General features: G+C 57.8%; 1 protein-coding gene, 1 long non-coding RNA gene and 1 other non-coding gene across 7 annotated transcripts in view; 1 reads left to right on the top strand and 2 right to left on the bottom strand.

Annotated features, from left to right (window-relative positions):
• The window catches only part of LOC114487588 (uncharacterized), a 16,532-nt gene extending 8,425 nt beyond the window's left edge, over positions 1 to 8,107 (bottom strand). Inside the window, exons 1-3 of one of the 2 annotated variants that reach the window (XR_008619174.1) lie at positions 8,024 to 8,107; positions 6,429 to 6,558; positions 3,538 to 3,643 (exon numbers count right to left, since the gene is read on the bottom strand). This is a non-coding gene — a long non-coding RNA (uncharacterized lncRNA). Of the gene's footprint in view, positions 1 to 3,537; positions 3,644 to 6,428; positions 6,559 to 8,023 lie in introns of those variants that run through there. The other variant, XR_008619175.1, reaches the window with a different exon arrangement.
• GPRC5C (G protein-coupled receptor class C group 5 member C) lies at positions 982 to 21,015 on the top strand. Of its 4 annotated transcripts, none has more exons than XM_055090156.1 (4): positions 982 to 1,312; positions 14,002 to 15,075; positions 18,404 to 18,498; positions 20,414 to 20,495. In XM_055090156.1, exons 1-4 carry the CDS (start codon positions 1,270 to 1,272, stop codon positions 20,444 to 20,446), a joined length of 1,245 nt encoding a protein of 414 aa, XP_054946131.1. In that variant the 5' UTR covers positions 982 to 1,269; the 3' UTR covers positions 20,447 to 20,495. The 4 variants fall into 4 exon arrangements, with proteins under 4 accessions (XP_054946131.1, XP_054946130.1, XP_007099765.1 ...); XM_055090155.1 differs by lacking the exon at positions 982 to 1,312 and adding an exon at positions 6,765 to 6,868 and having other exon boundaries at positions 20,442 to 21,015; XM_007099703.4 differs by lacking the exon at positions 982 to 1,312 and adding an exon at positions 7,735 to 7,956 and having other exon boundaries at positions 20,442 to 21,015.
• Positions 15,169 to 15,240, bottom strand: TRNAE-UUC (transfer RNA glutamic acid (anticodon UUC)). The gene has a single exon. It is a non-coding gene; the product is annotated as a tRNA-Glu (tRNA).
• Positions 21,016 to 21,258: the final 243 nt, after the last annotated feature.

Genomic DNA, 21,258 nt, shown 5'->3' with positions numbered 1-21,258 from the left:
CGAGGGGCCACAACAGATGGAGGCCCGCCTACCACAAAAAAACCAAACAAAACAAAAAAAAAAAACAGGCACTTAGGCTTCTTCTTGGCTAGAGACTCAAATTCCACAGTCCAGAATGGACCCGGGACATCTGCTTTTTAAACAAACACAACTGACCCTGAAGCTGTGCGCTGAAGTTTGGGAAAGCCTAAGGACGAGATTGTTTCCATTTCCGTGAGTTGCTTTCTCCCTACACAGACCGGCAAGTGGAGGAAGACTAGCCTGGGACCGGAAGGTCCTAAATCACTGGTCACTCCAGCCAAGGGGTCTCAGATCTGTGGTTTCATGTAATCGCTACAGCAATCAGCAGGGGAAGAGGGGCAGGGGTTATCACCTCATTTTACAGATGAGCAAGTTCTGTGCTCTTTGGACAACTCTGTTGCCCTTTCCAGCTCCAAAACGCTATGATTTCATGGCAGGAAATCAAAACACCAGGCTTAAGCTTTACGTCCATCCCTTGTGACCTTAGGTAGGCTCTCTTCCCAACTTGGCCTCCAGTTCCCACATGAGGATAATAAAACCAGGCATCATCTCAGGGGGCTTCTCTGAGGGCTCTCCAAAAACAGGTTAATCACGGGGGCTTACCTTTGTTGTAAATTGGGTTTGATTATGACCCTAATCTTTTGTCACCCAAACTCAGTCTTCACACTTGATTGTTTGCACTGCAGAATCAAATCTTCCCGTCTCAATTTAAGAAGGAAGGGAGGGAGGGAGGGAGGGAGGGAGGGAGAAGGCTCTCAGAGGAAATCCATCATTGGATTTAAATTTGAGGGACTGCACCAGAATGCCAGTGGATGGGTTAATGTGGCAGAGTGGGTACGTGGACAAACTATACAACTAAAGGAAAATGCCCACAGGTTGTGTGGTGTGAGTGACAGCAAGAATGAAGGTTGCTGTATCCAAGAGCTGAAGTATACATTGTTTATGGCCAGTCCCCACTTTAGCAAAACCACACTGCTATTAAGACACTCAAATGCACCATCAGTGGTTCTGAACTTTGCAAGATGATTTGAACTCTGCCTTATCATCGGAGGGAAGGCAAACAGCACGTCTACCAAAGGGGCTGAAATTTCAGCTGCTGCCAGGCGTCCCGGAGCTCCATCACTGTCCCAGAATAGCGCAGCTCGGTTCCCAGCAGCCTCGGGCTGCACCGCAGCTGGGCTTCCGGCAACGGAGCTGGAGTCAAGCCTCTAGCAGCGGCCGGAACAGCTGGCACTGAACTCCACCCAGATGCCAGCTGGCTGGTCCTGCCCTGCTGGAGGTGCCATCTCTGGTGAGTGCAGGCAAGTCTGGCTCTCCTGTGGCACCCTGACTCTCCCCCCGTCCCCTTGGGGTCCTGGCTGAGTTTGAGAGGACCCTCAGGGTGCCCTCAAATCCCAGGCGAAGGGGAGGGGGCAGAGACCGGGTCTTTTGAAGGCTTTGGGTGATCTAGGCTGGTGGCTGGCGAGGCTGATGAAGGGCTGAGCGGTCCTGAAGGCGGGCAGGCTGCGGTGTGCACAGAGAGGACATGACCACAGCGGGCTGGCGGTCACCGGGAGAACAGGGTTGAAGAAGGGAGAAAGGGCAGAGAGGGAGACACACGGCCCTGCCACAGGCCAGGCAAGTTTGCCCAGCACAGCGCTGTCGTGAGGCTGGCTTCTGAAGGTGATGGGATTGTTGGGAGAAGGGAGAGTGGCTGAGAAGGAAGGCTGCAGGCTAGACAGCTGGTCAGCTCTGTTTCCAGTGTCCTTCTCCTGTACTGGCCCATGCAGATCCTTCAACTATTTAAAAAAAATTTTTTTTTTTTTTTGGCTGCACCGCACGCCATGCGAGATCTTCCCTGACCGGGGATCGAAACTGTGACCCCGGCACGGAAGTGTGGACCGCCAGGGAAGTCCCCCTGGCAAATACTGATCGAGGCCCTGCCACGGGCAAGGATGGATCAGGCACGCGTCTTTCCCTCGAAGAGCTTACACCCTGGTTGAAGACATAGGACATGTACATAAACAAACATTCGTAGAGCAGACAATGAGCTACATAAGAGATACGAAAGCGCTTTGGGACGTAGAACAGCGAAGTTAAAACCAGTCCAGCAGAGTTAAAACCAGTGGGTTCTAATCCAGGGCTAGTCCCTTAGCCTTTACAAACCTCAGTTTTAAATCGAACTCCTAGGGTTGTCAAAATCAAATATATATAAAAGACACGGAAAATTGTACAGTGCTACACAGAGGTAAACTATTATGGGTGTTGTTGCATTATTAGATCAGCCAGGGTTTGTGTTTCTCTGAGCTTCTCGGCCTGGGATGCTGGGAGCCAGGGATCTGAGTGTGGAGCTCAGGACAGCAGCAAGGCCTGGCCTAGACCCGGAGCCCACCCCTTCCCCCTAGAAAAGGCTGACGGCCTCCCTCAGGTCCTGGCCCATCATTCCACCCATTTTATTATACGTACAGAGCACTATCCTAGGGGCTGCAGGGAAGGCTAGGCGTGAAATCTGTTCCCCACTGAGCCTATCATGGACTTACGGAGGCCAGATATCTATGTATAAAATATAATTAACCGTGCAAAGCAGCGCAAGATTGGCAAATTCACGCTAGAGGGGAAGCTTTGGGAGGGCAAAGGGTGGAGTTGTATGGGGCGGGGTCACCAGCAAAAGCTTCTGGGAGAAGCAGAGGCTTTAAAGGGGGAACGGTGCAGAGAGCCCGGGAAGGGGCGCCCTGGATTGAGAGTGGGGGACGCTGTGAGTGAAACCACAGGAAGGTCAGTCCGGTGGCCAGACCCAGAGCTGACCTCTCAGGCTGGAGTGGCCGTTTCCTGTGGGGAAGAGGAGGGAGAGGAGATGGCCAGTCCAGGTTGAATGCAGGCTGCAGGGGCCTTAAATGCGGGGCAAGGGAGTTAGATCTTTTACTCAGAGGCAGTGAGAACCAGAGAAGGTCTTAGGAGCCCAGAATGCCAGGGGGAAGTCGGTGAATGTCCCACAGCAGAGGGGGTTTGCAGGTGACTGGAGGTGTCAGGGAACGGAAGGAAGACTGCAAGCAGGGTGATTAGGTTGGGTGTGCGTGACCCCAGTGGGAGGGTGCGTCTGCCCTGAAATGTTCTCGCAAGGGGGGCGCGGGGGGCGGGGTGAGGGGACACTCTTCCTCAGGGAAGGGGAGGGGGACTAAACACTGTTGTGTACACATTTCTTTTCTGGTTTTGCAAGGGGCGGGTTGAGGGGCCTGAATCCCTGGACCCTTGGCCTTGACCCTGGTTCCTAGATTCACTCAGTCTGTTGACGGAGGTTCTCCAGACCTGGGCAGCTCAGAAAATGCAGCTCTCTCCTTCCACAGGGAGCTGGTTAGTGGCCACTGAGCCGTGGGCAGGGAAGTGGGGAGAGGGAGAGGCAGATTTTGTGGCCGCCATGGACGGGCTCAGCGTCAGGTGACATTCCAGCAGGTTCTGCCCTAGGCCCGCTTCCGGGTACCCTCCCAGAGGGATCACCCATGGGCAGCGGGTTGTGGTGAATGGGTGTTTATCTCGCCTGCTCCCTGGGCCCGGGCTTCCTGCTTCTTAAGGGGCCACCTTGGTACCTGGGTCCTCTCAAAATGCCAGGTGGTACCAGGCTGCTCCAAGCAGGCAGTCCTAGGAGCTGAAGAGAAGAGGAAACTTAGCCAGACACCGCAGCCTGGGCAGTAACCAGTTAATGCGGAGCCTGGGAGCAAGAAGAGGTCTTGCAAAATCTGTTTACCAGCTGGTTTGGGGGCACCCAGCCGCCTAGCGCAAGATTCCAGGCACCTACCTGTCAGGGGGCCAAGAGCCCCGCCCTCAGCTCAGCGAGGGGCTACGCCTGCTCCACGGGGGCCAGGGGGCCAGGCGGCAAGACCAGGGGCGCTCAACCCTCTGGGGAGGGGAGCAGGCCTCCCAGTCCCCGGAGGAGGAAACGGCTCCTGAAGGAGATTCTGTACACTGAACCGGCAATCCAGGACGCCTGCTACCCAGGCAATAGGGAACCCCTCTAGAGAGCAGAACTGACCTCGAGCACCGCTGGGGCCAGCACACATGCTCCTCCAGTGCCCCAAGGTGGGTTGCCAAGGCCCCCCCACCCTGCACTCTAATGCAGGGCGTTGCTGGCCCAGGGGAGGTGGTGTCTCCAGCAGGTACTGGGCTTGCCTGCTTCCCAGGAAGGCCTGTGGCCAGTGGGCAAGGCAGGTACGGCCCTGTTTGCAGTGGTCCCCCCCTTCTCCACCCCAGGGTGATGGGGAAGGTCAGCAGGGGGCTGCCCTCCAGGGGCCATGTCTCAACTCTTTTGCTGCCGGGGTTCAAACCATAGAATAAATGGATCTACTGAGTGTCAGGCTCGGTGCCAGATACCGGGAACAACAAAATGAGTGAGACATGTCCCTGCTCTTGAGAAGACAAGAACTGAGAAGGCTAAGACACACTGAGATAAATGATAAATAAACAAATGCATACTAGGCCGTGGGTAAACAGGGCAGCTCACAACGGTTCATTCTGGGGAAGGTGAGGAAAGCATGGCAGAGAAAGGGACATTGGAGCTGAGCTTTAAGGCAGGGCAGGTTTTAAAAAGCTTTGGTCAGACAGGGAAAGGGGGTTGGGGGAGGAAAGGAATAACCCAGGAGAAGCCCAGAGCATGGCACAGCAAAGCTACTCTGATCATGGTAAAACAGGACCGAAAGAATGTTGGAGAAGCAGCTTCTACAAGAGTTTGGATTAAACACTGCTAGAACTTTTTTTTTTTTTTTTTTTTTTTTTTGCTGCGATGCATGGCTTGTGGGACCTTAGTTCCCTGACCAGGGATTGAACCCGCGGCCCTGGCGGTGGAAGCGTGGAGTCCTAACCTCTGGACCGCCAGGGAATTCCCACTGCTAGGCCTTTTTAACTGTCAGGGCTAAGGCTCAGAGGGGATAGACCAGGAAAGGAGAGGTTGATCACTGAGCATGTGAGTGCCAAGCTTGCGCGAGGCCCATTGTAGACATGGCTTCGTTTGGATGTTACAGCAAGGATTGGGGATGGTGCTATCCTGACCTCTTTACAGTAGAGGAAAGTGGGGCTCAGAGCAGTGAAGTGACTTGTCCAGGCCATACAACTGGCAAGTGGCAAAGTTGCACCCCACCCTGGGCCTTGTCACTAGCTTAGACTCATGCAGCTCAAAAAGGAATTGTTCCAATGAATAAAGGTAGCTTCAATCGGCCGGCAGCCAACAGGAACTCGTGCACCATGGTGGGAGGGAGGGGTACAGACGCCATCCACACAATCCATTAATCCAAGATCGATCTGAACAGTGGGAGGGCAGTGTCCCTATGGGACCACTTCTCAGAGTGTTACCTTCCGGTGAAGATGGGAGTTCATAAAGGCTTACATGCCTATGTATTACTACATTGGGCGAAGGGTATCTGGGGGCGCAGATGAGTCTGCGGTTGGGAGTCTTTGACGCAACGGTGCCTCCCACCAAATCTCTCCGGAGCGGCCACTGGCCGTGTCCATCAGGACCCACAGCCGTCCGGCTCCCAGAGCTGGGGGTGGGGCTCTCAGGATTTCCACCCTCCGGTGTTCCTGCTCTTGACAGGCCCTGGGGGATTAAAACCAAGGGCACCAGGGATCCTGGAGCCTCAGAAGCCCCAGGTCGTCTGCCCCGAGGGCCTTGCTTTGTCCTGAAGGCATATCCTGTTCCAGAGTGAGATGGGGTGGAAAGGGGGAGAGCAAACCGTTCTCAGAAAAGGCCCCACATTTCCACTGCCGTCACGACACAGGGCTGGCTGGGGGCGGAGCTCATCCACTGAGGTGTCCAGGCCTGTTTCCAGACCACCGCCAGTGGGTGGCCAGGCACCGGATACCCCAACCTGGCCCCTGCCTGGGCCCGGAGGGAGGGGGGAGACTTGCCTCATGGGAGAAGTCTCTGGAGGGTGAAGGGGTTCTCCACGAATCGAGACGGATCCCGAATTCACCTGTGTCTCCCTGAGGTCACGTGTATCCTGGTCTCCCCACTACTTTCCCCACCCCTTTCTCAGGCTCCTAGATCTGGCTTTAAACATACGCTAATGAGGGACCCCTCCCAGCAAGCTGGCTTCAGCGTTGGTTGCCTAGTTAATGAAAACTAGTCAGAGGTCAGTGACTGATCTGTTTCGGGTAGGTCTGACCTGCTGCTCCCCCTTTCAGGGTGGGCCCCCCACTGCCTGGCCCTTACACACGTCTGCACGTGCTCACGTCCGGTGTGTGTGTGTGTGCGGGGGGGTGGAGGGGGTCCCTGAGATGCAGGAGGTGGAGTAAGGGGAAGGAGACCAAAGGCACGGCAATGCGCTCTTCCTCTCAACACTGAAAAGAATTGAAGCAATTCAGTCCTCACATTCTCCAGGCCAGCCAGAGAGGGCCAGGCGCAGGAAGAGATATAGGGTTCTAGAAAAGCAGGGCCTCACCGCCAGCCCAGGCTGCTAAGCAAACAATCCCTCCAGGAGTCCGAAAACTGGTGTGCGAGGGGAGGAGCCGGCCTGGGGTTTATCGCTCCGGCAGCTCCGGGTGGTTCAGGGAGTTTGACTTCTGGTTGTCCTAGATGGAAGCAGGCAAACAAACAGCCCGGGAGGTACCCCTCCCCCCTGCCTGCGCCCTCCCCCACCTTGCTACCCCCAGCCCGAGACCAGCCGCCTCCCCCCACGATTCCCGCCCTCCTCCCGGGCGCTCCGGGCGGAACCAACACGCCCAGCCGCCCGGCCGGCCACCGGCTGACTCCGACCGCGCGCTGCTGGCGATCCCCCAGGCAACTCGGCGTCACGAGGACCAGCACCCCGGAGACCCGGCGCCCGGCCCTGCCTCCGCGTCCCCTGGGCCCCGGCCAGGCGCAACAAGCACTCCCTTCTCGGTGCGCCGCTGCCCCTCCGGGCCTCCGGCGCTTGCCAACTAGGCCCCGCCGCGTAGCCCACCTCCCGCGGAGCCCGCAGCCCCGGGGGAAGGCAGCCGGGAAATCTCTTGTTGACTGGGCCGGGGTGATCCTAGGTTGGATTCGCTTCCCCATTTCTGCAGTTCCCCTTCTGCTGATTCCTGGGGCCGCAGAGGAGAGGGTGGCAACCCGCTGATGCATCCCGGGATAGGGAGTGAGGTTGGGGTACGGGGAGGGGGGAACTCGAACTCGTGGACAAGTCCCCGGGCGGCGGGAGGGGCAGGGCTCGGTGGCCAGGCCGATGTGTCATGGAGCGCAGAGACCGCGGGGGCCGGGATGAACACTGTACCTCGGGGAACTGAACCGTGGAGGCTAATTAGGGCAGGTCCGAACAGGGAACGGGGACACGGGGAGGGGAGCGCGCGCTAAGGTGGACCGTGTCCCGGGCGATCGCAGGAAACCCAGGCGCGGGGTAGTCGGACCCAGGGCGACTTCTGCCCACGGCCCCGAGTGGTTCTGGGCCCGGCCCACGGCGTTAGGGGCGCGCGCGGTGGCGTTCCCACGCACACTTGGGGACCCGGGTGCCGGGGAAGGATCGCGCGTGCAAGAGGTGGACGCTCGGCGTGTGGTGTGTCCACGTGTGCAAGCTCGGGGAGGGCAGGGGCCGCAGAAGGCGCGACAAAGACAGACTTTGTATCTGAGTGTGCGCCTCGCTCTAGTCCGGAGCGGCGAACTGTACCGCGCGTGTGTCTCACGGGAGAGCCAGGACGAAGGTGACAAAAGACTAGGTGTCCGCCCCGGAGAGACGCACCAAGGTGGCCCCCGCGCGTGTTTGTGTGCGCGCGCGCGCTGGGACTTGCGGAGAGGGAGCGCCCGCCCGCGGATTGTGTTGGGCTGCACCCCAAACCGCTTTCCGGAGAGAGAACCGAGTCCCGAAAGTAAGTGCGCGCGAGTGTGCGCGCGCCCGCGTCGGGGGCGTGGCGGTAAACAGCGGCAACCCACCAGCCGGCTCGGCCAGAAACTCCCGTCTCCCTCCCCCGCCGGAAAGTGCGTCTAGTCGGAGCCTGGAGGTGAGTCGGGGGTGGGTGGGGGGAGGGCCGGCCGGGCTTTGTTACTGTGTAAGCGGACGGCACGTACCTGGAGCGCCGCGGGCGCCCGATAAGCTCCTGAATGGAGGTGGTGTCACGGTGATGCGGGCGCCGGCCCCACCCTCGCTGCGAGGAAGGAGCCGAGCGCGGGCAGAGGCCGGCGCGAGGGCGAGAGACGGAGCGCGGCCAGCTCCGAGTCCCGGGGAGGGGCAGGCCCTGCGCCCCGGTCCCCCGCCTGAGCCCCGCCACCTCAGACCGGGCTTGGGCCTGGCCCCGCTCTCTGCGCCGAGTCCCTCCCACCCCCGCTCGCGCCCCGCCTGGACTTGGCCCCAGACGCCGCGCCGGAGCCGGGCCGGCGACGCGTCCCAGGTAAGGGCTGCAGCCCGCCCGCTCCGCCCTCCCCTCGGCCGCCGGGAGCAGCGGGGTCGGGCTGCTGGGCAGTGGGCGAGGGCTGAGGCCCAGGGCTGGAGAACGGCGGGGCGGAGGACACCGCTCCTACTTCGCTGGCTCGCAGAAACTTTCCAAACCCGAGCAGGCTGGGGACTGGGGGTGTGCGAAGCCCGGCGCTGCGGCGCGGAGTCGGCGGCGAGGGAGAACGCCACGATCGGGGTCTCCGAGGACCACCCCCTCCGCCCCCGCAGCCTCGCTGCGCCACTCCGCGGCCAGTAGTGACGGGGGGGCCGGCGTCCTCTCCGCGGCCCGCTACCGTGGACGGGGAGGGCAGGTTTCTGGGACCAGAGGAATCGGGAGGGAGGCTGGCCCCCCTGCTCTTTCTGTTCCGCCATCCAGGGGAGCGTGGGTGTGGACCCCGGTCCCGGCGAGAGGTATAGGGAGGGGAGGGCTCAGTCTTCCTGCGGGAAGCTCGGAATTTCGGTCAGTCGTAGACCCTCTACCTTTGGCGGCGTGGCTTCTAGATCTCCCTTCCCTTTCCCCGCTCCTCCCTCACGCCCCCGGGGTTTCCGGCGCCCTGCCCAGCCGCGGAGGTGGGAGTTGCGCCTCTCCAGCCCCAGCCCCACAGTTTTAAACCCAGCAAAACGCAGTCACTGAAAAAACTCCACGCTCTTGATCCTAAAGCTCAGGGACCAGAATATGTTGAAATAGGGTTTTGTGCTCTTGGAGGTTGCCTGCCTGGGCCTTTATCTGTGGCTGGGGGAGGGCGTGCCGCTGGGGGGGGTGGGGCGCATTCCGGAGCGGCTTTCTAGAGCGGACCCTTGGGTGGAGGACTCACGTGCTTCAGAATGCTCGGGGAATTGGGGGCCGAATATCCGCCCTCGGTGTGAAGGTCTAAGCCTGGGGTTCCCGGAAGCCCTCCACCCCACCCCGACCCCACCTCCCAACTCGGGCGCTGAAGTAGCCCCGCACAGGTACAGGCATCTCCGACCCCTCTTCTTATTGGTCGGTTTAAACACCAGACCCCCTGAACCGAGGAGTAAGATAGCAGGACCTAACCAGGGGCGGAGAGGAAGGAGGGGATGGATGCGAGAAGGGGAGGATGTGGGAAGGCTGCCAGTGGGTCCGACCGTCTCTCTTCATGGGCTGCTGAGTGGCGGGAGACCCGGGAGGAAGGAGGCTCCTCTGTGGCTCCGCTTAGGCGCCTCGGAGAGGGGCCTCTACGTGGTCCTGGCACCCTTGAAGGTACCTGGCTGTGGGTCTGTATCTTACTCTGTCCCTTTGAGCCCAGGACACAGACCGAGGCCGCAGTGTGAAGCTCGTGTTGCCCTTTTCAGGACGGTTCTCAGGCTTTCGTGTAGATGGTCAGGGAGTGAGGAAAGGTGAGAAGGCCTGGCTGCCTCATCCTTGCTGGGTGAAGCCCAGTCAGGGCTGGCTGGGCCCCTGAGCCACCACTCTGCTGAGGTCTCTCTGCCTCCCCTGGGAGAGGGAGAGAGGGAGGCAGGGGATTCTGGAACTGGATTGGGCTGACTCAGACCTGAGCTGGGGGTTGAGTGGCTGAGCCTAGGGAAAGGCCGATTTCAGAGGTGATTAAAAATACTTGTATAACTGATTCCAGGGAGGTGAAGCAAAAGGGCCCCTTTGTCCAGAAAATAATCTGCACCTCGGCTGGGCTGCAGCCATGGTGTGGGGGGAACTCATGGGACTGAAGGAGGTCCCCTTCCTTGGTCCTACTGAGAACCTTTTTTAAAAAAAAAATATTTATTTGGCTGTGTCAGGTCTTAGTTGAGGCATGCGGGATCTTTAGTTGCGGCATGCGGACTCTTAGTTGTGGCATGTGGGATCTAGTTCCCCGACCAGGGATCGAACCTGGGCCCCCTGCATTGGGAGCTCGGAGTCTTAACCACCGGACCACCAGGGAAGTCTCCCCTACTGAGAACCTTAAAGCAGGAGACGTGACTCTGAAAATGAAGAGGCCGGACTGGGATGGGGAGAAATGGGCACCAAATCCGTTCAGTGAATTCTTTTCAAATGCCTACTATGTTCAGTGCAAGACTAGATGTTGCGGGGGATGCTAAGATAAACAAGTCTTGTTCACTCCCCTCAGACCTTACAGCCAGGTAGGGGAGCCGCCTACGCACACGATTCTAACGATCAAGGCTCAGAAGACAGCCTGGAAGTGCAGGCTCTAGGGACCCGCAGGAGGGAGAGTCTCTCTCAAGGCAGAGCTGGTCTGTTTCATCCAAGTCCTCTCCCCCTTGGCCGCCATCTTCAAACACAGCATCCCTTGGCTGGCTGAATCTGCATTTCTGGATGTGGAAGGACACTGGGCTGAGCTTTCTTTAAGTCTCCTGCTGGCCTCCAAGGGTCTCTGTCCCAGGCGGTGGACAAGAACCAGGCCCAACGGGTCCAATTTCCCCACTTGAGTTGGTGTCTGCCTGTCTCTCCACTCCCCCACTTTGAAGTTCCCATGTTGGTGTGACCGACAGGCTTGAAGGGTAAGGTCCAGGGCCAACAGCAAAGTGAGAAGGAGATTGGGGTGAGGGCTGTGAGGCTTCTCTGGCCCTGGCCCAAGTTCTTATGAGGTGCTGGATTCCAGCAAGGTACAGGCAGGTATGGCTCTAAGAGCAAGACAGACCAAGAAGAGGGATTGACATAGTGTTCTCAAGCTAAATGGGAGCGGGCTTGGTGTTTTGTAATGACATGGCCGTTATAAGATTTGAACTTGTAGCGTGGACTTGGCATCCTTTCCCTCACATCCAGCCAGGCCTTAGACTTTATCTGGGAAAGGGTATCCATTAGGCCTTACCTTTGGCCTTGGTCTTTAGCCGGGGATGAATGTGTCCTCAACAAATCGATTGCCTATGCTTTTTTGCCAGACTCGAATCTTAAAGCACAACCCTGGTTATGCCCTCATCATGCAAAGAACAGCCTTCAGTGGCTCCCCTCTGCCTTTAGAATCAAGCCCTAAACTCCTTCCCTGTAGCGTCTCTAATCTGTAGCCAGCCAGCTGCAACCTCCCTTTACAGGCTCAGTTCATACCTGGTGAATTTGATTAGAAACTGAATAAAACGCTGTTGAGAGGTGTTCTTCACTCTGTCTTTTCTGACCCCCTCAGCTGGGAAGAGCTTCCTCCTCCGTGTTCCTGTAGCACTTTTCTCTCCCCAGAGGTAAATTCTTTTGTGTGACACTTACCTGGTTCTTCTTCGGGTAGTTTTCTTGTAGACCTACCTCTTGGACTGTGTTCGTCCATCTCTGTATTTTCCACTGTGCGTCTAGGGGAACTACTGGGCCGGGTCCCCCTAGACACACAGTAAATATTTGCTGATTTGGAGTATTTGTCTGTTCTAAACTGGGACCTGGCGGAGGGAGATGAGATGAGCCGCTCTTGAACATGTGCAGATTGCCAGAGGCTAAGTCTGAGTGACCATTCTCAGGGTTCATACCACATCTCCAACTTCACCCCAAGGTCTAGCTGTTTTGCCGTGAGCCAGAAATACTCACTGATGGGGTTGAGCGCTTAGGATCCCATAGCACGTTATCCATAAATTATCCCCTGGAGTGGTTCAATATTCCTTATCCATTAGCCCTCTCCGATTCCTCTTTTCTCTTCCCAGCCCTTGTAAATAAAGTACAGTTTGTGCTTTATTGATTTACTATTACACAAAGTCCCCTACAAGAGCTTATTTAAATCGTGATGTAGGGGAAACATGCTTTTGCATTGGAAGTCGAGAGAAACTAGCTGCGTTTCAGTACCATTTATTTAGGAAAACAATGATAAATTCACACAGGAGTGTTAATTTATTAAAAGTTAATGGTAGGTGTTGTTTGGGGAAAAGCAAGCTTAATTGACAGACGAGGTCGTAGTTGGGAAGGCTGAGAGATCTAAAATGTTTTCAAGGAGCATGTAGGATATCTTACAGGACTTTGAAAGTTGATGATCTTTATTCTGTCCGTTTCACTTAATTTGTGAGTTTTATTTCCTCTGACTTAGTAACAGTGTCCTTCCCTTTCTCAATCATGGGGAGACAGTTCTGTTTGCCTGTTATACATTAACTAACCAGGAATGGTGAAAACATTAAGTAAGGGCTTAGCGGTGTGCAGATCTACACTCCACCTCCTAAAGGGAAGAAAGAGAGGTGGTGGGGAAGTCGGATCATGCCATTCCCCTCCCAGCCACTAGTGGTCACTATCAGCCCAGGAAAGCTTGGTTGCTGTCTTTCTGGAAAGTTCCTGGGTCCCAAGAGGCGAGAGAGGAAGAGGCAGGGTTACAACTCGTTACTTGAACATAATAAGGGGTGATTTAAATGTGGAGTCCCTGCGTTTCGTAGAATTTTGGAATTTTTGACTTGCTTTTTAAATTTTCTGTCCTCCGGGTAAATGTAAAGTCTTTGAGTAGCAAACTCACTGATTTGGTCTTTAATTTCTCTTAACCTGCCACACTCTTTACCTCCACTTCACACAGGGAAAATCCAGCTGGTATTGAGAGCAGGGGTTTGGTTTTCTTTGGTGCCAGTCTAGCATTTAGTAAGGCTGCTGTCCGGGGCCGGTCCAGTGAGTCGTTGCAGTAGTAAGTTACCTTCCTGGTGTGAATAAAAGACATCTTTCTTGCCTTCTAGCTACAGTGCCTCAACGTCTTCCATTATAGATTAATTTCTTTGGGTTTTGCTTTGCCCTTGCCTGGTTCTTGCTTTTAAAATGTTAATGCCTCATAGGAGGATTTTTGCATTAAGTCATTTACTCCCTAGCTGGGAAATTCGTTGATTTTTTTAGAAAAAATATTTATTTATTTACTTGGTTGCTCTGGGTCTTAGTGGTGGCAGGCGGGCTCCTTAGTTGAGGTACGCGAACTCTCAGTTGCGGCATGCACGTGGGATCTAGTTCCCTGACCAGGGATTGAACCCAGGCCCCCTGCATTGGGAGCACGGAGTCTTGCCCACTGCGCCACCAGGGAAGTCCCAGAAATTCGTTGGTTTTATTCTTGAGACTCTAGCAACTGAGCTTCCAAAGAACTTTGGATTCTGAGGAGAAGCGTTGGCGCTAAAAGCGGGAAAATGAAGGGCAGAAAAGGGCCGTGGTAGAGAGGCATCAGGGGAAAAGTGTTGATACATACAAGTTTTCAATCATCTCTTCGCTTTCTCTGGTTGCAGTTCGTACCTGTTAGAGGTGCTTGTTAAATACTCACCGAATGAATGAACGCGTGGTTGATTTGCCGTAGACTTCGGCTTCGCAGGGACAGAGTGGGGGGGGGCGTGGTGTCTGGCCATTTGAACTCTGGAAGTCCCGGGACGGAGAGGAACTGAGTGCTGAGTGAACTTGCTCACAGACCTCCGCCCCCAGAGCTCAGGGAATATCTGGGCCCAGGTTCTGATTTGGGGGAGGGGGAGGGGCCTGAAAATTCAGCACCGTCTCCTCCTTTTCCGTGACTGGGAACAGGGATGACACTTGGGTTTCATCTCATTTGCCTCTCTGGTCGCTTGGTGCAAGGCCCAGGAGTTCTGTGTTAAGAACGATTCTGAAGCCCAGAGGCGCAGACAGGGTCAGTGTGCCGTGGTCCAGGACGCGGGGGAGCAGCACCTGGTGTGTCAGAGCCGGACCTGGAGGACTGATTTTGCCTCTTCTCCCCTCCGTCTCTAGGGACCCAGCTGGGGCCTGGCCTGGGAGCCAGGATGGCCATCCAGAAAGCGGTGCTGATATGCCTGGGGCTGCCTCTCTTCCTGCTCCCGGGGGCCCAGGCCCAGAAGCGCGCCCCACCTGGCTGCAGCCCGGACCTCAGCCCCCTCTACTACAACCTGTGTGACCGCTCCGGGGCTTGGGGCATCGTCCTGGAGGCGGTGGCGGGGGCGGGCGTCGTCACCACTTTTGTCCTCGCCATCGTCCTCGTGGCCAGCCTCCCCTTCGTGCAGGACACCAAGAAGCGGAGCCTGCTGGGAACCCAGGTGTTTTTCCTGCTGGGGACCCTGGGCCTCTTCTGCCTCATCTTCGCCTGCGTGGTGAAGCCTGACTTCTCCACCTGCGCCTCCCGGCGCTTCCTCTTTGGGGTCCTGTTCGCCATCTGCTTCTCCTGCCTGGTGGCCCACGTGGTGGCCCTCAACTTCCTGGCCCGCAGGAACCGCGGGCCCCGGGGCTGGGTGGTCTTCGCCGTGGCCCTATTGCTGAGCCTCGTGGAGGTGATCGTCAACACGGAGTGGCTGATCATCACGCTGGTGCGGGCGGGTGGCCCTCCGGCCAACGGCAGTGCCAGCTGGGCCACCGCCTCCCCCTGTGCCATCGCCAACGTGGACTTTGTCTTGGCGCTGACCTACGTCATGCTGCTCCTGCTGTGCGCCTTCACGGGGGCCTGGCCCGCCCTGTGCGGCCGCTTCCAGCGCTGGCGGAAGCACGGGGTCTTCGTGCTGCTGACCACGGCCACCTCCATCGCCATCTGGGTGGCCTGGATTGTCATGTACACCTACGGCAACCAGCAGCACGACAGTCCCACGTGGGATGACCCCACGCTGGCCATCACCCTCGCCGCCAATGCCTGGGCCTTTGTGCTCTTCTACGTCATCCCTGAGGTCTCCCAGGTGACCAAGGCCAGCCCGGAGCAGAGCTACCAGGGCGACCTGTACCCCACCCGGGGCGTGGGCTACGAGACGATCCTGAAAGAGCAGAAGGGCCAGAGCATGTTTGTGGAAAACAAGGCATTTTCCATGGACGAGCCAGCCTCAGGTGGGTCATGGGCACCCTCCCCAGGGGCCCTTTTATCTTTTTTTTAGTTTTTAAAACTTTTTGGCCACGCCACGCAGCCTGTGGGGACCTTAGTTCCCCAGCCAGGGATTGAACCTGGGCCACAGCAGTGAAAGTGCCGAGTCCTAACCACTGGACCACCAGGGAACTCCCCCCAGGTCCCCTTTTATTCCAGGTGGTTTACTGCAGGACAGGGGGCTGGTCTCCTGAGCAAAATGGGAGGTTCCTGAGATTATCCAGAGTTTTCTGCCTTAAAGTCCCTAAATTCCATATTTAAAAAAAATTCTTTATTTATTTTTGGCCGCGTTGGGTCTCTGCTGCCGCGCGCGGGCTTCCTCTGGTTGCGGCGAGCGGGGGCTGCTCTTCGTTGCGGTGCGCGGGCTTCTCAGTGCGTTGGCTTCCCGTTGCGGAGCACGGGCTCTGGGCACGCAGGCTTCAGTAGTTGCAGCGCGCGGGCTCGGTAGTTGCAGCACGCAGGCTCTAGGGCACGCAGGCTTCAGTAGTTGTGGCGCGTAGGCTCAGTAGTTGTGGCTCTAGAGTGCAGGCTCAGTAGTTGTGGTGCACAGGCTTAGTTGCTCCGCGGCATGTGGGATCTTCCCGGACCAGGGATTGAACCCATGTCCCCTGCGTTGGCAAGTGGATTCTTAACCACTGTGCCACCAGGGAAGTCCCCTAAATTCCATTTTTTTTAAGGATTTTTTCCCTACACTCGCACAATTCGTGAATATATTTTCATTGTAAAATTTTACACATTGCAGGTAGAATTTCCCTCCACTGTCAGTTCTACCCCATTCCCTCCTGTTCTATCCCCAGAACGGATCACTGTTGACTGATATTTTCCTGCTGGGTGCCTCAGTTTCCTCATCTGTAAAATGGGGATAATAATGGTTCCTGTTTCATAGGATTCTTTTGAGGATTCAATTAATGCATCTTCTGGCGCTTGGAAGATACTCTAGAAGTATTAGCTATTAGCTCTGTGTATTACTATTATTTTACTGTCGTTATTATTATCCTTCCAGAGCTTGTTTTTCCATTATGTACATATCCATAGTTTTAGTTTCCTTTTAAAGTCTTTTCAGTTCAAAATTTTTTCTTTTTCATAAAATCACGTGTGCCACATGCTGATCTAAGCAGCACCCGCTATCCGATAGCCAGCTCGTCCCCAAGCTCCTGCCCCGGCTCTTTGTTAATGGGCTGGGGCTCTCCTGAGGTGCCAGGCAGCCCCAGAGCCTTGGTGGTCGGAGCTGAGGGCGCCTCGGAGGTGGAAGCAGCAAGAAGGCAAGAGAAGCCCCTGCAGCCTGGGCCAAGCCCCCGTCGGAAAAAGCTTGGGAGGCAGGAGGGGGTGGCCATTCTCCAGGAGACTTGGCCAGACGTGCTCCCAGCTCCCTAAGGAAGGAGCCTTTTTCTGGCATTTGTTCATTGTAAGGACCACTAGCGTTTATTGAGCACAAACTGAGTGCCAGGCATTGAGCCTTTCCGGATGTGCCCTGTGGCATGCGTCTCACGTGCTTTCTTAGCCGGCTGGTGACAGCCCCTTCTTCATCTGCTGTGACCCGGAAAGCCTGGACGCTGACCCCCTACTCTGCTGATTGAGGTGTTGGGGGCTTAAGACTTGACCTGCCTGATTGTTGAGTACTACCCTCTGGGACCTCTGCCAGGGGCCGGAGTCAGAGGCAGGGAGGTTTCAGAGTCAGAGGCAGGGGAGGTTTCGGAGTCAGAGGCTGGGGAGGTTCCGGAGTCAGCGGCTGGGGAGGTTCCGGAGTCAGAGGCTGGGGAGGTTCCGGAGTCAGCGGCTGGGGAGGCTTTGGAGTCAGAGGCAGGGGAGGTTCCGGAGTCAGAGGCAGGGGAGGCTTCGGAGTCAGAGGCAGGGGAGGTTCCGGAGTCAGAGGCAAGGGGAGGCTTCGGAGTCAGAGGCTGGGGAGGCTCCGGAGTCAGAGGCAGGGGAGGTTCCGGAGTCAGAGGCAGGGGAGGCTCCGGAGTCAGAGGCTGGGGAGGTTCCGGAGTCAGAGGCTGGGGAGGCTCCGGAGTCAGAGGCTGGGGAGGTTCCGGAGTCAGCGGCTGGGGAGGCTCCGGAGTCAGAGGCTGGGGAGGCTCCGGAGTCAGAGGCAGGGGTGGTTCCGGAGTCAGAGGCAAGGGGAGGCTTCGGAGTCAGAGGCTGGGGAGGTTCCGGAGTCAGAGGCAGCGGAGGTTCCGGAGTCAGAGGCAGCGGAGGTTCCGGAGTCCGAGCTCTCTGCCTTTTCTCTACAAGCTGCGGTCCCTGTGACCCCTGCCTTGGGCAAAGGAATGATCCTTACCCTGCCAGGCACTGATCTTTGACCTGCCCAGCGGGGTGGCCCCCTGGCATCCGCACAGCCTGGTGCCAAGTGAGGGGGGACGGTGCAGTTGGTGAGGCTTGCAGACGAATGGAGCCTCGGCGGCCCCCACCTTTGCTGTCACCCGCTGCCTGTTTGTCAGGCCAGAGAGTTCTCAGCCTTTGTCCTCAAGGCAAACACTTCTGGGGCTGTAAGGGTTTTTTTTCCTCTTATTTTATTTTTGCTAAATGGAAAAATCAATTGAGTGAGCCCAGCACTTAGGAAGCCCTATAGAGTTGTGGTCCCTTTAGAGCCGCAGGGCCATCAGCCGGCAGGAGACGGGCATCCGCTGCCCCGGCCCTCACGGCTCAGCCCTCTCCCCGGCCCCCAGAATCGGTCAGCAGCTTTCCTCCGACCCAGCGTCCAGCAGCGTAGGACAGATCGGGAAATCAACACCCCCGAAGGCACAAGGAAGTGTTCCCAGAGCTGAAAATAGTTCTGGAAACCCGCCAAGGGGCCACAGGACAGGATGTGCCTCCAGTCCCCCCGGTGGAGCTCTGGGTCCTGGGCAAACAGCACCCAGCCCTGCTCCACGCACACTCTTGGGCAGTGGGGTCTCTGCTTTTTTTACCCTGGCGCCTGGCAGCTGGCCCGCAGCAGGAGAGGCCAGAGCTGGAGGCTGGCCATCTTGGAAGGCGGCCGAAGGTCCATGTGCCCCTCTTGGCCTCTGGCCCCAGAGGGCGGAAGGGGATGTGAAGGTTGCTGACAGGACGTTTTCTCGGTGGCAGGGGGTCTCATGCTGCGGGAAAGCCCAAGGGGAAGGCGCGCATTGTACTCTCTGTGCATCCAAACAAAGGGATGCTGGGCTCCACGGGGGGTGGGGGGGGTACACCTGCAGCCTCACCCCCAGGGCCGGCCTAGCCCCCTTTTCCCTCTCCCTGCCTCCTGGGGAGCCTTGCTTGAGAGCAGGAAAGGGAGCTTAAAGCCCAGCCCGGAACAGCTGCTGTGTTTCCTTGCAGCTAAGAGACCGGTGTCACCGTACAGCGGGTACAACGGGCAGCTGCTGACCAGCGTGTACCAGCCCACGGAGATGACCCTGATGCACAAAGCCCCGGTGAGTGGGGTCCCCGGGTGTGCAGGGCCGGTGGGAGCGGGAGGGAGAAGGCAGGCTCTGCATCCGATGCGTCAGCCTTCGGGAGCCCAGGACCCCAGCTCCCGGTGCCTTCTTCCTGGGGTTGATGTTCCTACTGCCTTCTGCGACGCTGTGGCGGGACCTGTGTCTGCCCTGTGTCATCGGGGCGTCAAACACCCTCTGAGGACAGCTGCTCAGAGCAGTCTCTCTCCGAGCTGGTGGGAGCTGCCGGCTTTCCCCTAAGCAGCTTAGGGAGGGACAAGGGGGGGCCTCGGCCAGGTAGGTGCCATTCTTGGTGGACAGAGGACCACAGGGCAGGTCTGGGTAGGTATTAGCTGCTCGGCCACAGCTGTCCCAGGAGGGCCTTCCTGCTCCCTTCCCCCCACCAGCAGGCAGCAGCTCTCGACCTCACACCTCCCCTGGGTTCTGGAAACCAGATGCTCCATTAGCCAAGGGAGGGCGGGTGGGCACAGGAAGCCGGTGGGTTAGAGTCTTCTCGCTCCGTCTATGTCCGTCCTCCCCGGCTGGCTGGCAGTTGCTCCTGGGGAGATCCCTCGCTTTCTGGAGCCTGACCCTGCAGCTCGGTTCCAGGAGAGGGAGGCGGCAGCCAGCAGCCAGGATAGGCCGAGGAATGAATCTCTGACGGGCATGAGCAGAGTTTGCCGACACCCAGGGAGCCCCACCTGACCACCCCTCACTACCTGTGCGCGTGGGGTCCTGCTCCTTCACGAAGGATCTGAACTAATAGATATTTTATCTAATGGTGGCTCCAAAAACGTGGTCCCTCGACCCCCAGCGTTACCATCCCCCGGGAACTTGCTAAAAAGGCGCAAGGGCCAGGGGTGTGATGGAGCCAATAGTTAGCCTCTCTTCAGTGATGTCACCTTGATAACTTGGAGTTATCCAAGCCACGATGGGAATAACCCCCCACAGAGATCTGCCAACATTACAGATCAGGGTCGTTAAACATTCACCAGCTCACCGCGGGGTGGGGCCCCCTCGGCGTGGCTGTGGCTTCGTCGTAAACAGTCAGGTGATTCTGACGCACAGCCAGATTGGAGAGAACCCGTCCTCGATCTAGATGTTCCAGGAGCTGCATGGGGAGGGGGAGCTGGAGATGGTAAACGGGTTGTGGGAGGACCACCCAGGTCTGAGATGAGTCAGAAGGCGGCTTGGGGCCCTGGAGCTGCGGGGCTTTGGTGGCACCTCTTTGCCTAGGGATGAGGCAGGTGAGGCCTGGAGCTCCCCTCCCCTCCAGGGTGGGACCTGGGACCCGTGCCTCAGCCTCACCCACACAGGAACAGAACCAACGCAGCTCCGACCAGGATCCAGGCAGAGACTTTGGATTTTAAGACTCCAAAACTTAAAACTCTCAAACCCCAAACCATTCGGGGTTTAAGTGTCTAAATCAGACTGCTAGATAAGAAACGTGTGACATGCCTGGGGCCTGACAGAAGGGTGTTCTGGGCCCGGCACACCAGCCATGATGCTGTTGGGGGGATGTAATCACCGGGGGTACTCAGGTAAGAGTCTTGGAGGAAGGGAGCCTGGGAGCGTAGCCGGGCGGGTCCCAGAAGCCCCGTGTGTTTCACCCTCTGTTGGGCCCCAAGGTTTAGGGAGTGGGACAGGGCTTGAGAGGAAGAGCCTTTTGGAAAGAGCCATCCACTGTGTGAAGCCCCAGGACCATCGGAGGTGACTGGAGCCTCATTTCCATGCCCAGAGGGTGGCCCTCTGCAGGGTGAGATAAGGGGCTGGAGGTCAGAGGTCAGCTCCTCCAGTTTCCAGACTCCCGGAGTCCTCCATCCCAGGCCCGGCTGGCAGGGGGCGGAGGGGGAGGACAGCGAGGCGGCAGGAAGCGGAGTGGGAGTGTGTGTGCATCCGCCCGGGCGGAACCCAGCTGGGAGACCGCCTGTTCTTCCTTCCAGTCTGAAGGAGCCTACGACGTCATCCTCCCGCGGGCCACTGCTAACAGCCAGGTGATGGGCAGTGCCAACTCCACCCTGCGGGCCGAAGACATCTACGCAGCCCAGAGCCACCAGGACGCCGCCCTGCCCAAGGAAGGCAAGAACTCTCAGGTCTTTCGAAACCCCTACGTGTGGGACTGAGGCGGCACCAGGAGGAGGCGGGCAGATCTGGGGACCCGGCCCGGGCGAGGGTCTTTCTGGAGCCCGTGCTCTCCCCTCCCCCTCCCCCTCGCTGGCTCAGGCCAGGTCGTGGGCCTCAGCCGGGAGGCCCTCACCCACTCCTCAGTGTTTGTGGAGTCCAGGAGCCAACTCCGGCTTCGTGTCGGGGTCACCTGGCTTCGTGTCAAGGTCACCTGCGGCGGCCACGCTTCAGCCAAATAGTGTTCTTCCTGGGGTGGCGGCCAGTCAGCGCCTACAGTCTCTGGAGTCTTCGGAGAGATTCCTGCAACCCTGAGAGATGTCTCAGGCGCTCCTGTCCTGGGTCTTGCTCCTCTGTGAGGGGCAAGGGTGCCTAATAAACACGTTTCTGCTTTATCAACCCTTCTTCTGGGAATGTCGTGTCTGATCTGGGCTCTTGGTGTCCGGTGATCCGTGATCCGCTCCTCCGCCCTGGCCTGTGGGCGTTTCCTCTTTCTCCCAGGAAAGCCGCTGCTGAGTTCTCCTTCTGTGCAACGAAGTAGCTGACACCTCTCCCCAGGGACGAGTTCTTCAGCTAAGCCTGGGTCCGTGTCCTGTGCGATCAGCATGGACCTCTGGGCCCGGCTCCTGTCTCGGGGCT

This window comes from Physeter macrocephalus, chromosome 14, assembly GCF_002837175.3.
Source record: "Physeter macrocephalus isolate SW-GA chromosome 14, ASM283717v5, whole genome shotgun sequence".
NCBI lineage: Eukaryota > Metazoa > Chordata > Mammalia > Artiodactyla > Physeteridae > Physeter > Physeter macrocephalus.
Note: the sequence above shows the minus strand (reverse complement) of the source record. Positions and strands in the feature narration are given on the sequence as shown.

Bases quoted from the DNA above. Each gene is read 5' to 3' on its own strand.
- GPRC5C (XM_055090155.1), top strand. From the start codon at position 14,034: ATGGCCATCCAGAAAGCGGTGCTGATATGCCTGGGGCTGCCTCTCTTC. The intron at 15,076-18,403 runs GTGGGTCATGGG...GTTTCCTTGCAG, and splicing joins CATGGACGAGCCAGCCTCAG to CTAAGAGACCGGTGTCACCG. The intron at 18,499-20,441 runs GTGAGTGGGGTC...TCTTCCTTCCAG, and splicing joins CCCTGATGCACAAAGCCCCG to TCTGAAGGAGCCTACGACGT.